Source organism: Rhamphochromis longiceps, linkage group LG17 (genome assembly GCF_057381845.1).
Source record: "Rhamphochromis longiceps isolate RC_006_pf linkage group LG17, R_longiceps_female_GT1.1, whole genome shotgun sequence".
Classification (NCBI taxonomy): domain Eukaryota; kingdom Metazoa; phylum Chordata; class Actinopteri; order Cichliformes; family Cichlidae; genus Rhamphochromis; species Rhamphochromis longiceps.
In genome coordinates, this window is record NC_140573.1 from 29,202,283 (window position 1) to 29,218,640 (window position 16,358).

The 16,358-nt window shown below is 40.6% G+C and overlaps 1 protein-coding gene across 1 annotated transcript in view; it reads right to left on the reverse strand.

Moving 5' to 3' along the window:
* apaf1 (apoptotic peptidase activating factor 1) overlaps nt 1-16,358 on the reverse strand; it is a 45,669-nt gene that overhangs the window by 19,650 nt on the left and 9,661 nt on the right. Inside the window, exons 18-26 of the mRNA XM_085386908.1 lie at nt 15,328-15,456; nt 15,074-15,199; nt 13,935-14,054; nt 13,666-13,791; nt 8,142-8,267; nt 6,580-6,711; nt 6,364-6,489; nt 3,588-3,713; nt 1,833-1,979 (exon numbers count right to left, since the gene is read on the reverse strand). Coding sequence (XP_085243034.1) covers nt 1,833-1,979; nt 3,588-3,713; nt 6,364-6,489; nt 6,580-6,711; nt 8,142-8,267; nt 13,666-13,791; nt 13,935-14,054; nt 15,074-15,199; nt 15,328-15,456 — 1,158 coding nt within the window. The remainder of the gene's footprint in view (nt 1-1,832; nt 1,980-3,587; nt 3,714-6,363; nt 6,490-6,579; nt 6,712-8,141; nt 8,268-13,665; nt 13,792-13,934; nt 14,055-15,073; nt 15,200-15,327; nt 15,457-16,358) is intronic.

A 16,358-nucleotide genomic window follows, 5' to 3' on the forward strand; every position in this document is an offset into this window, starting at 1 on the left:
CTCTTAATTAAAATGAGTACATTCAACGATTATTTCAACTTTTGAAATAATTTCCAAGTTTTATAATCTTGTCAACAGCAATCTGCACCAGATGAGATTATGATGCGTTTTGGCCATCTGTCTATATAAAGCCTGAACAGCAGCACTCTCTGCCTTCGACAGAAACGACTCTGTCGACCCACGCATGCAGGTATAAACAAATGCGCACTTGTACACAATCGTGCACACGGCACTACCCCACACACAGTATCAGGAGTAATCCGAGATATAAAGCCTCATGGATCAGAAGTGCTCTCCCTGGAGAATTACATCATTGCTGAACAAATGGCCAATCAGAGCTCAGCTGAGACTGTCCGCTTTGTGACCCCTCTGCTGTAAAGTAAAGGCAATAAGAACGAGACCGTAGACCTAGAACATTCCAGTCACGTCACAAGGAGACACTGATATCTTTCTCTAAGGCATTCTGTGTTTTATGTAAACCTGCAGCATTGCAACAGCTGTCTAGTGAATGCAGAGATGACACATGCTGGCAAGCATCTTTCCATTGATTTTACTGTGATTCTCAATCAGCGTTCATCTACCTACCTACCTTACATTTTTTAAAATAGAGTCATCAAGAAATGTACTCTGCATACATCCATAAACAGCTTTTCAATAAAGAAATATACTCAAGTTTATTAGTAAGTAGGAAGCAGGACAATACCTATGTATACGTCAATACAAGGCAATAAAAACACACATTACACAGAGTGTGTGTGATGTGATTACTACTTAGGGTGATAGTAGGTAAATTACTATCTATCCTTTGTTATTATTTGTGGGGGTTTTCATCACTTAATAAAAGGATTTGTGACCAGCCAACACTGTTAATTTTGTTTCCTTATAAAAGTAAATATTTTGTAGTGTCCTGGCAGCATCGGGGTTGCATACCATGAAAATGAAACACTGCCCCCCTCTCATCCCCCAGAAAAATCACGTAAAAAAAAAACAACAACAACCCACAATGTAAAAAAATGAAGGTGATTATTCAGCACTCGCCATAAACTGCAATATCTCAAGCTCATGGAGACATTTGTTGCTTATTATCAACCACCTCATTCTCCCTTTATTTCCTGTCATCTTTCCAACTGGTGTTTTAATGAAGACATAAAATGTCCAGTGACTGTATGCCTCTGCTGGCCAGTAGTGCTGAAGTTTAGATCCATGTCTGTGCACATTTATACGACAAATGTAGTAAAGTAAAGGAAACCACAGAGGAAAAATAACAAGTGGGCATCAAAGACCTGTCATTAATTCACCAAGGACTAACAGGATCAAAATCTCTCCTGCTCACAAATTATGGCATTAAATAATGTCCCACAAAGCAGTTTGGGAATTACATAAGGTCACTGAGAGACTGACTTTTGACCTTTTCAGTTTAAAATGTCATCAGTTTGCAATCTATCCTTTGAAAGGTTGCCAAATTAATAATGATTCTTGAGGTTTAGGCAAAAGTGAGGTCAATTTGACCTTAGAATCTTGACAATCATATATAATAATTTCTTCTTTAGGTTCGAGTGAATGTTTGTGCCAGATCTGAATACATTTCCACAAGGTGTTTAAGAGATTCTGTCACTTGAATGACACTTATTGGCGTATATCTAACAATGTCAGGTGGACGGACAACTCTGAGAACCTTGTCCATGCAGAGGCAGAAGAAAAAACAAGTAAGACGGCATGGATTTGAACAGCTCAATTCAACTTAACTGCATTTCACTCCCTTGAGAACAGACGCACCCATTGCCAGCTGTGAAAACCAAATGGGTTTGAATGTGCAGAATGCATTAGCATACCTTGATGTAACCTCCAGTTGAGACCAGAAGAGAGTTGTCTGGGGAGAAGTGCAGATCTGTTACCCAGCCTCCATGCAGCGAGTCCATGCCATCCTTACCGTCCCGGGAACAAACCTTCAGCAAGGACCCATCCTTGACACTCCAGAGCTGTGGTGCACAGTCACACATTATAAATCATCCAATAAACACATGTTAGGGCCTATAAACAACTAACACACATTTTACGCTGTCAGTTTTAAATACATGTTTCCTTCTTGTTATGTAATAAAACAGATGTAGTGGCTGGTAGAGTAAAATTGTAGATTCCATTCATTAGATTTAGAGGTAAGCTTCTTTACCTTTAAGTCGCTGTCTTTGAGATACACTTTTTCTCAGGCTGACACAGGAGTACTGACATTATTTCAAGTATTCTCTATTCTCTTTGTGGCATCTTTTTCTAAATCTTTGACGGCTTTAAACTATGTTGTATAGTTTATACTCTCATTAATTTCATTGCTATACGTACTAAGCCGATCTTTGGCTTCCCCTCAGTATTTTAAGAGCAGCACATGATTGTATATATATGTATGCCAGTGTCAGTAAGAACTTTAGAAGATGACAGTCTGAGGACTGAAACATCTCTAATAAAATATGCACGTATATCTGGGATTATTTGCACTCTCTAGGCCCCCTGCCACTAAGACTTTATGATGTGCATGAATTCTGTTGAAACTGCAATATTAAGGTTTGATGCTATAAGCTTCTCTTGAGCCTAAAAACATGACAAAGGAAACACAGAAGAGTATGAGGATTGCTCTTTATGTGACATTTCTGTGTATAGTTTGAAGTAAAACCATATAATATATAACATACAGTATATAATGAAATGATGAGTCTACTGCAGCTGTTATGCAACTGTTCACATGTCATGTTCATTTGACAGTGACACATCACACATACCGCTATATTTAACACTTTGCATGCTTTTTGTGCTGAATGACTCACATTTGTTTCTATAGAAACCGGGGCGAGATTTCGCTGTAGTTTACGTAATTGAATCTGATGGATTCGGTCATTTCTAAATAATGGAGCTGCTCTGCGCAGAGGCCACTAGAGGGCATTAACCCTTTATTAACCAGATACGGCTTGCTGGCTGAATAGCAGATCTTCTCCTCTACCTCTCACACAGTATGGCTTCATATTTACTTTGGATGTGTGAGTTTCTGTGTACATTGTGTACAAGTGCTTCATTTTCCAAAGCCTTAGAGATCCAATTTGGCAGCCTGAGTCCTCTCCTTCACCTCCCACTGTCAGACGTCTCCTCCTCTTCCTGCTATCTTCATCCCAACTTCTTACACACTCTTCCAGCTCCCACACCCCCTCCTGAGAGGGAGCCCTAGCTCCCCCCTTTCATCTCACCCCTCCTCCGTGCACCGCAGCAATCATGATGCATTAGTAAGCACTTTATCTAAATGAGTGATGAGACGTAATTACAGAGTGATTTCTGGAATAAATGTCGACTGCTATAATTGCATTTTTTGTATGTTCCACAGCAAATTAGGTGGTTTAATGCGTTGTCATATTGGTAACATAGAGCAGGCTAGTGTGTTGACACCGCCATATTACTTTGCATCATCCCTCCCCAACAAAACATTGTGTGGCTCTGTGTATCAGGTTGCTTTACATCAGCAGCAGATGCCTAACTAGTCTCTTTCTAGAACAGCAACCAGAATAAAAGGACTTCAAAACAAAAATTGAGTATTTTTGAAAACACACCCGGATCTCTCCGTTGTCATCTCCCGTTGCAAGGTGTTGGCTGTCCCACGAGAAACGGCAGCTTCTCACACACTCCTGATGGCCGATCAATGTGTTGGCACACTGCCAGGACTCACAGTGCCACAACTAAGAGCAGAATGAAAGAGAAAGAAAAGAAAAACATATAGAATTTTTTTTTTAACTTAACATTCACACTTTCACACACAAGTTTGCGACCAAAGATCATTTAGTCAAGATAGACAAAGGCCTTTACACATCGGACGTGTAAAATCCGTGCAAATGTTTCGTGCATTAAAAATATTTCTTAGACTCAGCTGTCCTTAATGCAGCCGTTTAAACCGACCGTGTAATTTACGTGGCCGACATTTTTTTTTTTTTTTAACCAAGCTCCATTTTTCAGATCCGAATAAACAAAACACAACATTTAGAATGTCGCATTTGGCAACATTTATGCATCAAAATGTGCACTGGTACTGCAAATACAATGTTATGGAAAGTAAATATATGATATGGAAGTAATATAATACTATTTTACCTCGTACTCACAGTTAAAACAATAATTTCCGAGCCGACTGACCCAGTCTATCTCCAAACTGCCACACTGACATCCTGAAATATGTACGAAAGCGGTCGAGATACAGCTTCAGATCCTGGATCAAACCATGAAATTCTCCCTGCTGCTGGCTTCTCCAGACAACTGGATGAAACCAGAATCTCCGTTTCTTCCTTTTCTTGTGTAGAAACATTAGGACCAGCATTGCTTGATACTGACTTCATTCCACAGTGTATTTTCTGGGGACAAATTTTTGGCAAAAACACTACTTGTTCGGTCTGTACATAAAGTAAGTTTAGATCTGAAAATTTCTGAATTTTGTGTCGGTTTTTACGTGAAATATATTCTGCATCAGATCTATGTCGTAACTTACGCTATACTTGAAACCCCATTTTAACCCTATGCTGCAACCTTCTACATAACCTGACGCACACCTACTGACAAATTTAAGTACACGTTGGGTCGATGCATACCACAACAATTTGAATCGCGTGGAAGGTTGCGGTGTAGAGATAAAAGGAGTGTTCAGTTGCAACACAAGTTAGGATGTAGATTTCCTGCAGAAATCTAAATCACAGTTTAAGGGTGCTTTATAGGTGATGAATAAGCTAAAGTGTGTTACATTTGCTATATTTTTTATGTTCAATATAAATCTCTCTGTTCAGAAATGTTTGCCTAGCAATAATCTGTCAGAACAGAATCTGTTGTAAATACTGAAGATTGAACACAGTAATAATGACACAGAAGTTTAATTTCTGTTGCTCAGAAAAATCATCACCCACTGATAGATCTTATGACGGCAAACAATCATGCCAAATGCAGAGCTAATGTTGTTACAATAACATTATCTGTTCATCAGTAATCTTTCCCTCATTGCTACCGTCTCTCATATTTTACTCCCTCCTCCACATCTTTTCTTTTTATACTCCTTCCTTCCTCACTCCACATCCTGCGTTGCACTGAAAATAACACGCCTCATAATTAGACACTTCATTTGGCAGTCGACTAGCTACGTCTGAACACAAAGTTCAATTCATCTGAAGGTCAGGGGAAAAGAAAAGAAAGGAGAAAAAAGGGGGATGGAGAGAAAAAGAGGTGGAGGGAAAGGGACAGACAGAACAGAGCACTTTCCTTTTTTGTGGTGCTCCACAAAGCAAGTCATGGCTGAGCCTTTTGGTTTGACCTCCAGATAGAGGGAAGCCAGGGACTTCAGTGTTTGTGTGTGTTTTTAGCTCCTGCTCGGTCTGGAGAGCAAGCACTATGTCACTGGCTTCTAACCAGCCCCACAACACACACACACACCTCAATTATGATCTTTGCCAAATCCATAAAACACACATTCTCTCTCACTGCCGTTTACTGACAGAAGCCAGGTTGGCTGACGACCCAATGCCTGTTCTCTACAGTAAGTGTCAACCGAATCCAAATTCCCGTGTGAAACTCGGCGGCAGTGACTCTTGATCACCGGCTTCAACAAACGCCAGACGGAGTCGCTTTGAATAGTTGCTAATGGTGCACACTCAGGGACACCAGTTGTCTGTAAGTGGATAACTGATCGCATATATCTAACACTGAACCCACAGCTGTATTCAGAATCCAAGGAAAGGAAAAGGAATGACACACAAAGATGTGAAAGAGCATGACATCTCAGGATTGTTCAGCTTGTATTACGAAGGTGCAGTTCGCTGCTCTTTGAATGATGAGTAGGGAAAGCGATGATTTAAGAGCTGCTTGCAGAAAACCTCTAGTCCACAGAGTCAGTCAAAGTCAGGCCAAAGTCAGGCGCAGTGGTGTCGGCAAACGGGAACCTGGCAAACGCAATATCCTGACAGGGATGTTAGTTGATTGTGGGCCTGCCAGTCTGCCAGGGTAGTTTGCCAGCTAGACTGGACATGGATGCAGAACAACAGACTGATCTGATGATCTGATGCTAAGTCTCCAAGGCTATTGGGGCATTCTGCTGCATACCAACCTCTAAGGTCTTTTACCAAACTGCTGGAAAAAAAAAAGTGTTTCTTAAGATATCACCTCTAGCAGTGCATCCATGTGTTTGTGCTGTAAGGAGCCTTGAGAGAAGATGAGTAATATGTCATGTTGTTACTGGAGGCACAAACAGATATGTCTCATCTCCTCTGTGTGTGTGTGTGTGTGTGTGTGTGTGTGTGTGTGTGTGTGTGTGTGTGTGTGTGTGTGTGTGTGTGTGTGTGTGTGTGAGAGAGAGACCTTAGCAGTCTTGTCAGTAGAGGTGGTGGCAAAGAAGAATCCGTCTGGCGAGACATGACAGGACAGAATGGTTCCATGATGAGCCTCAATGTCCTGCAGTTTCTCTCCGCTCTCGGTGTCCCACACCTAAGAGTGTGCAAAGAAGAAAAAATTACCATTCGATCTCACACGGCTGTTAAATGTAATATTATAAATGTGCAAGAGCACGAGTTTTACCTTCACAGTACCATCGAAGGACCAGGACAGCAGTCTTGAGTCGTTTGGTGAGTCGGAGAGTAGAGAGAAGCATCTGACTTGCTCCTTATGACCGTGCAGTACTCTACACTTTCCTGACTGCCACTCCCACAACTACGGGGGACAACAGAAAAAAAGTCTTTCAGCCACTTTGTGACAGAGATATCAAAAATCACTTTTCACCCCTTGTTGCCATTTTTGCCTTTCCTATGTATTTAATGAGTAATTTAATCAGTGATGCGTTTCTTAAGTATCTATACATGAAGGAAGAATCAAACTGGTCAAACTCAAGAGAATTAACTGAATTTAAAAAACACATTTCTAACTAACACAACATAGGAAAGTATTTTCAAGCAGTCTTTTCCTCAGTGTAGCGCCCCATAAAATTAAGTGGATAAATCCATCTTTACAACATAATATCATAGTACTTAATTGATTTACTTTCCTTTCCCCTTCCTTTTAAATGTGCTCACTAAATGCTGATGAATCTGTTAAGTTAGAAATCTGGACCTGTGCATGAGTCTACAGAGTGTTTGTTTTATGTGAGCAGAGAGTTACAGGAAATGAGCTGAAACAGGAGTCCAACTGAGCTCAAAGACGGAGGGCAGGACAGAGAGAAGCATCCAGGTAATCCTATCAATCATGGCCTTGTGTGCAAGGTGCTGCCTTTCCACCCCCCGCAAAGAATCTGTCATTGGTGTGAAGGTTAAAACTTTTCATTAACTAAGATCAGTGTCACTAAATCGGCATACATTTAAACACAGATATCCATCTTCTTGTGAGCACATATCAAACTGCATAAATCTCAGTTTCTTTTTGAATAAGTGGGGATTGTTTGAGAGTGCTGAGAACAGTGCAGAGAGTAGCTGTATGAATATGGAATTAGATGCTGTGCTGTCGGTGAGGGAAGGAAGTGCTGCAGTGGACAGGTCTGTCGGCAAAGGGAATAGACGAAGAAGAGGGAGATGAGAGGAAAGGGGAAATGAGCAGCAGAGCATGAACGTTGGGAGTTGACAGAGCATAACGGCCTGAACAATACACACATACTCACACACTGCACAACAATAACACATAACAGATAGCTGCACGCGGTCAACACATGAGCAAGACGGAGATAAAGAGCTACCGAGAGCGGCACAGCCCGAGGCAAAGAAAGAGAAAAGGAAGGAGAGGACACAAAAAAAGAGGGATGAAGAATGGAGAGGTGCAGAGGCCGACAGAGAAGTTGGTAGAGTGTAACAGGTAGGGGAAAGTGAAAACACCACAGGGACCTGAAATATTGTGAGGTTAAAAGATTGAGCATGGAAGGCATTTTTACTCAAGGTGAGGAATGGGAATGGGGAAAGAGTAATCGATAGCAGAGAAGAAAAATGGGAAGCAGGTTGGCAGGGGAGGTGAAAGAAACTTGCCATTGATTAGCAGGAAAAGAAAGTGAGGATGGAGAACATACTGATGAATAGGACTAGGAGAAACAGAAATATAAAGCAGACAGACACACAGGATAAAGACAAAAACAAAGCAACCTAGAAAGAGGAGGAACCTACTCTTATGGTGGCGTCCTCAGATGAAGTGATGAGTGTTTGGCCGTTCTGACTGAACTGACAGTGCAGCACAGTCTTAGTGTGCCCCTGCAGAGTGGCCAGAAGCTTCCCAGAGGGCACCTCCAGCACCTGGAAGGAAGAAATAAACATAAATAATCAAGTAAACAGTAAGACCTAATGGTTAATGGCTTGCTCCAAAACGGGTCTAAAGATACACTTATGCAGCAAAAGTGTCTCTGAAGGTTCTCTTTAAAAAAAAAAATCCTGATAGAAAGTCACACTTTAAGGGAGAACTTAAAAGAAGAGATGTAAAGCACCACTGCTGGCTTAACAGTGATAAGCACATCAAAAAGAAAAACCGTGTGTTGTCACTTTTGAGTTCTGAATAAAACTTTGAGACCCTTCACAGAATAGCCAGAGCTGGATTTGAGAGAGAGAGATAAGATTTTGTGAGTGCCCTCTAAAGGTCAACTGGATGGAACATCAAATCCTGGAGGCTTCCAGAGATCCATATTGAGTTTACAGGTAAGTAAACCAATATGAGAAAGTTGTTAGATAATAACTGAAACTGTCATGAAATACAAATGCCAGTCCTTAAGACTTGGACTATTTTCCTCCAGCACCTCTGTGTGGGTGACATTTCTGGGATTCAGTGAAGTGTGAGTGTACTCAGCAGACATTATAAAAAATTGAAATCCATTTATTTCATTTCATTATCTTTTTGGCAATGTCTTAGATACTTCGGTGATGAAAATCTTGTAAAAACAATGACACACATTCATATCAGTCTGCTTTGTGTTTAGTTGTTAGATGTATCAATCAACTGTGATTGAAACGTACAAAATATACAATATTGTGCAAAAGTCTCAAGCCACCTCCAACTTTTATGTATTTTTCTTCCAAGCACCCAGGTGTGTGATTTGTTACTGTGGTCTTAAACAACAGTTCTCTCTCCAGGCTTTGTGAAAGTCCTTCTTTGAACATCGGCTGCTTTTTCACTCATTTTCCAATTACATCTTGTATCTGACCATTTTCAGAGGAATGTTGGTTTTTGCTTGAACACCGACCTATGAATCATTCAAAAATGAAAGAACCCCAACTTAAGAGATGAACCAGTGTTGTGTCTACATATAAACAACATCTTAGCAAAGAACCAAGAGCCAATTTTTACCGATTTCTTTACTTATTCATAGCAAGTATAAGAAAGATGGGCATAAAATTTGTATTTCTGCACTAACGATGTGATTCGCAAAGAAAAGGCAGCCGACATCCAAAGAATGTCTTTCAGGAATCTGCAGAACTTTTCCTGAAGACTACATGAAGACATTACAAGAAAGTTTCCTAAGAGAGTTCAGACTGTGTTGAAGAATAAAGGTGGTCATACCAAATATTGACTTTCAAGGTTATTAGAATTGTACAAAATATACTGAGGGGTTTTCAGCTTTATTTGCAGATGTTTCTGTAAGTCATTACACCCATTTCCCTGGCAAAATATAAACAAGTGACAGATGACAAATGACTGGCTAAAGACTTTTGCACAGGACTGTAAGGGCTAAACGAGCAGGTTAGCACTAAGGACTGTGCTATAGAAGTACAACACAAAACTGGTAGTTTGGTTACTGAGACTGATCAGCAATCACAAATCACATCAGAATAAAGATCATTATCACAGATTATATTGATTGGGAAACTGTTGTGGGTTTAGGCAACACTGAAAAAGTGGAACAGAACTGTATAATATAATAGATGTTTAGTTGATCACCAAAGCTAATTATTCTACTTGCCAAGGACTAACAAAGTGTTAATTAGGCTATTTTGAGGTGAAATTTGATTTATTATCTACTGTAACACTAATCCAAAAACTTTACTTTTCTAATTAACCATCTGACAGATTTATCCAGTAATAGAAGAAATATTCAGATTTGGAGCAGACAGATGGCTATGTGATTGGGGCATACACCACATGGGGAAAAGCAATGCCCTCAGCAGCTAAGTCCCCCAGTTTGACTCCAAACAGACCGGACATTTGCTACATGTCACTCCCCTCCTGCCCCATCTCTGTCTGTCCCCACTGCAGCTATCCAACAATTGTGATAAATTATGGAATCTGCGATCTGCGAAACCTCATAAACCGCAAACAACAAAGTAATACATAAATAATTAAAGACCTAGAGCACAAAATAAACTTCAGTCCATCCCATCACCTGTCGGTTTTGAAGGTATAAAGTAAAGGCTGATGTCACCTGGGGTTTTTAGCAGGCACTAAAATATTTATGTCTCAGGAGAAAGGGTTGAAAAGTCTGAGCAGAACAAGCCTCAGGGTGTGCTAACCATGTTTGTCAAGCTCCATGTTCTGACACGCGGGTTTCACAGCCTGTGAGAGAACACCTAGGCAAGCATTAAACGTCAGGCTCAAGTATTTCTGGGCTAGGGTTTTAATGGAAATGTCCATGGAGATCTGGTAAAAGAATAAATAAATATATAAGGGGAAATATGTAAAGAGGGAAAAAAGGGGACTGCTCATTTTAATAGACATAAACAAGCCACTGACTCGCTTTAAGACTCATGTGGTCAAAGACACATGAACAAAAGTGGTGAGATGGCCAAATAATTAGCCTGGTCCTGCATGGTGAGATGTGATAGCTGATATGCACAGTGACAACAATAATCTGCCTTTTCTATTATTAGCTTTAAAAGCCCTTTGAAAAAGTAAACAAACAGCCACACACACAAACAGCAATTAGTTATTCTTGAACACTCTGAAGTGCAAACACATTCACACACAGATCATACTCCTTCCCTACCATACCTGCACGCTGCCTGTGCACAGAGCTACTGCCAGCACCAACCCCCTGTGGGGGCTCAGGAGTCTTCGGATCCTGCAGCCAAGCATCCTTAGGAGATGACTAACTGTCAGCCCTGACGCCTGGCACACAATGCACACGTGCACACAAACACACATTTGCACTTTTCAATCATACAGAAACACACAGTGACATTATGTTCTCTCTCCTGCACGTATTTCACAAACTTTCAACTTTTTACATTAGCATAACAAAGCTGGCAGCTCACAATGCTGCAAACTGACAGATCATTGCTAATTTTTCTCCAGTACACTGGCTATAAATAAAACGACACGTTTAAGGAAAAAAATATGAATGAGCTGCAGCAGTCCGAGGAGCCACGATTTTATCCAGCTTACACTAGGGCTCCACCTGGTGCTAGAACTGCAACAATAAATACCCCTAAATCATTCATTTCTTAATGTGTCAGAATAGAAAACATGTCTGCAACAGAGATTCAGGAATCGGATTATATTCAGTGTTCAGAATAATGCCCAACCCACTGACTCACACTTGTGAAAGAATCGGTCGCTCTCAGGGGCACAGTAATTTCCTGCGTGGTACTGTGAAAAGATGCTAAATAAATATATATAAATATGATGTGGAAGCGATTGGTTATGACTGCAACTGAGCCACGAAATGGTAGGCCATGTAAAAATCAGAGAGCATCGTCGGTGGATGCTTAGATGCACAGAGGTCACCAACTTTCTGCAGAATCAATTGCTACAAACCTCCAAACTTCATGGCCTTCAGTTTAGCTTAAGAACAGTTCGCAGCAAGCTTCATGGAATGGGTTTCCATGGTGAGCAGTTTCATCTAGTCCTTACATCAACAAGTGCATTACAAAGCATCGGATGCAGTGGTGTAAAGCACGCCGCCACTGGACTCTAGAGAAGTGGAGACAAGTTCTCTGGATTGACAAATCACGTGTCTCCATCTGTCGGTCCGATGGACGAGTCTGGGTTTGGCGGTTACCAGGGAAACGGTATTTGTCTGACTGCACTGTGCCACGTGTAAAGTTTGGAGGAGGATTATAGTGTAGGGTCGTTTTTCAGGAGTTGCGGTGGTTGCTCCCAACTTTGTGGGAGCATTTTGGGGACAGCCCCTTCCTGTTCCAACTTGACTGCACGCAGGTAAACAAAGCATGATCCATAAAGACATGGATGAGCAAGTTTGGTGTGGAATAACACTTCTGGGATGACAGAGTGGAGACCGTGAGCCAGGCCTTTTTGTCAGTGTCTACCCTCACAAATCCGCTTCTGGAAGAAGAACGTCCCATAAACACTCCTAAACCTTGTAGAAAGCCTTCCCAGGAGAGCTGAAGCTATTACAGCTGCAAAGAGCGGGCTCACATTATATTGAACTCTATGGATAAAGAATGACGCATCACTCAAGTTCATATGAGTGTGAAGGCAGACGAGAGAATACTTTTGGCAATATAGTTTATATCACTGTTTGTATGCATCTGCATTTATCAAAATTCTCTCCAGGTATTGTCTTGGATCACTAATCATCGCTCTTTCTTTACTTTCTGGTTGAAAAATTGTTCCCAGGAGACAGGAAGGGAGACATATGAAGGGCCAGAGAGGAGCTGTAATTAAAATCATTAGCTCCTGTATTCATTAAGACAGCAGGACCTCTTAGAGCTGCTCTCTCCTGTAGGGGGCTGGAATGGCCTCAGTTCTGATGTGTCAGGGGACCCTGTTTGAGTGAGTGTTTGTGCTGTAATATAGGACAGTAACTTTGGGGGATGTCCTCTACTGCTGCAGAATATGCATTAAGTACACACACACCAGACTACAATCTCATTCTCTGCTTGCAAACCGCAATTTATCAGCTAGACAAAGAGCAGTGGAGCAAGGAGAGAACGGGGACATACAGAACAAAGGAGAAAAAAAGATAGATAAAACAAAAGAGGGAGAAAAAGAAATAAATACAGAGAGCAGGAGTGAAAAGCACTGAGAATATAAATTACAGGTAAAAGGAAAGGCTAAACATTGAAACAAGTCAAGGGAAAAGGAGATGAAAGAGGTGCTGACCTGTCACACCGCTGATAGGACAGATAAAAAAAAAAAAAAAAAGTGACAGCGATAATGTCAGATCTCATGACTCAACACGGCCTGAAAGAACACCTCCTACAGTGATGTGGAATGGAACATTAAACTCAAATGCTCAACATTTTTACATCTGTACAGACACACGCACACCTGCCCATACATGTATGTGCTTCTTTGATTAGGAAAAAAAAGATATAGGAAATTTGCAGTATTTGAGTACTTATACTCGCTTTAAAGAGGAGAAACATTACTTTTTAGTAAACATTACACTATAGATTATTATTTGATGAAAGGTGATTTCATTTACTCATTACACAGCGTGGTCTGGTTGTTGGTGCATGACAGCACTGGGATTTTCCCCACACAGCCACCTCTAGGGTTTACACAGAATTCAAAAAAAGACCACACACAACACATCCAGACTTGAAGCACATGGACTACAGCAGCAAAAGACCACACTGGATGCCACTCCGGTCAGCTACGAATACTAAAATCTCTGAAAAGAGAGTTCAACCTGGAACTAGCAATTTGTACCAAATAAAGCTGAAAGTGAGCGTACTTTCGATATGCTTGTTTTATGTGCAATTTATTATGTCCTTCAGTAATGTAAGAATCTGTTTAATCTACCTGCACAGTACCATCTTCTTGCCCCAGGACAACAGCAGAGGGCTGCCGACAGATACAGGTACACCGGATCCTGGATGACTTCTCCTCTGACTGGAACAGCACCGATCCTGTTCTACCATCACGCACCTAAAACACACACACGCATTTTTTTTTTTTTTTTTTTTTTTTTTTAAAATCACTGTACCAACCAACAAAAATACTACAGCTTCACGTTCCTGCCACAAAAAAACTCTATGCACTTTGATATATCCACTTTCCTAACAACTCACCTGCAGTCTGTTGCAATTATCTGCAGCTGACACTATGATTTCCTCATGATTAAACAGAACGTCAGAATCTCTCTTCAGGCGGATGGCTGAGGATGTGTGAACCTTCTTGGTCTCCCATATCTTAAAACAGAACGAACAAGATATGTAAATCTCACATAATAACCCAGAGTTAGAGTTGAATATATGCAATATCAACTGAATAAATTGACGGTTGTGGCAATATTTAAGTCACTGGAATCTTCTTGGCAGTTAAGATGAGGGTTTCTGGTGAAAACAAGTCAAATCCACACATAGCCACAAAGTACTTTTCTTTTTTCTTGCAGGATATTTGCCACGGCAGGTCAGGATTTTTCTTTTTGATGAAAGAGGACACTGTAAACACGTCTGTTTATCCCACCTTTTCCCTAGTGTGACCTGCAATTTATTGCCCTGTTAAGTTTATAACAACAGGAGTGACTGCTTTTCATCTTGTGAGTCTGTGGCTGTGAGTCTGTGGCTGTGTGTCACGATCAATATCTGGTGCCAGCATAGCGATCTCAGTTTGAAGTGAGATGATGTACTGCAGTATCGACATTTTTCTCTCACCCCTAATAAGCAGTATGTACAGAAGGCTCTGCTGTAGTTGTGGACTGTCAGGGACAGTTTTGCCACCTTGTTTGAAAAACAGCAGCTGTAAAAACTGTAAAAAAAGAAAAAAAAAAAAACCACCCAAAAGGCTAAACTGCAGAGATATTTCATGTTACATTGTCTTCAAGCTATTTAAGATACATATTATTTTGTTTTAGAGAGCAATGAGTCAAGACAAACCTGTTAAATAATTTATTTTGCCATCTTTATGTAACCCAAATAACAGAGAAGTAATTTAAAAGCAAGTCAAAGCAACAGTTAGATCTTTATTTCTGCCATGGCCTAAATGCATTTCATTCCCATAAAAAAGACCAGATACCTTTTGTACTACAGTTACATCACCATCTCTGAGCACTGCTCATTAAGAACTGAAACAGCTGGCAAGGGGGAACATAGTGTAATTAGTCAACTTGTGAAGTTAATTTTACTGTCAGAATAAGCAATTAGAACAACACTGACAGCCTCTCTCCGTACTGTTATACTGTAGCTTTATCACACACACTCAGTCTTACCCTGATGGTCTGATCATCAGAGCAGGAGAGCAGCTGTGAGCCATCAAGAGAAAACTGGACACGCTGCACCCAGCTTAGGTGGCCACTGCAGTCTGCCATCTTTTTATTGGCTTCGAGATCCCACAGCTGGAACACAAACATTTATTTATCTTTATTATTAGTAGTAGTATTATTGAGAATTTTCTTTACATACTTACATACACAATTTTGAATTTTATATAAAAAAAGGAGACATTAAATATATAGTGAGATACCTCAACAGCATAGTTTGAAAATGCAATGGCCAGCAGGTTACTGGTGGGGCAGGCGTGACAGTATTGAACTGTGCTCATTCGATTGGTCCTGATTTCAAACAACATGTCTGATGTCTCTACATCAAAGACCTGAGAAACAATAAAAGACAGACAACAAATCAGCACCTGTTGTCTCATCAACATGTCCAAAAGCTGTTACGACTGTACAAATAACACATTGAAATTAAAAGAAAGGAGAAGCACAAAACGTGGCTTTCCCAGTTATTTGTCTCTCCTGGTTTTATTCTCAGTGAGTTCTTTGATTCTTTGACTATTTCATTAATTTATATGTTAGCCCTAATTAGCAAATATTTGTATCTCTGCAGTGTACCTACATGCATCCCTTGCAATGCTAAAAATAGCTGAGAACTTAGCGGTCGACCAATTTGTACAAATAGGTCAGGCCCGGCTCGAAAAACCTAAAACAGCAAAGGCCAAAATGCCAAGCTTAAGACAAGTCAATTGGTGGCCATGGCCATCTTTAGTATTCAGTCTAGGCCATAGGTGTCAAACTCTGGCCTGCGGGCCAAATTTGGCCCGCAGCCTAATTACATTTGGCCCGCAAAGCCACACCTAATTACTATTAGAACGAAACAATATATATATTGTTTAGTATTAAGCTTTGCTTGTTCCATATTCAGTTTTTCAGCAAAACGTGTTTGAGTCCATAAGAAAAGATTCATTCTTTTATCTGGAGGAATAAATATATTTCAATAAATATTAACGTTAGCCCGCAACTTTGTTCCAGTTTTGAATTTTGGCCCACTGTGTATTTGAGTTTGACACCCCTGGTCTAAGCAAACATCAAACTCAATGCCTATTGGGGAACAAGCTACACCAATCAAACATAACATTATTTTAGAAGGCGAAGGCTGGTCCGTGACTTGGCCTCCAAATTCCCCAAATCTCAGTCCAATCGAGCATCGGTGGGATGTGCTGGGCAAACAAGTCCGACCCATGGAGGCCCCAACTCACAACTTACGCAACTTGTG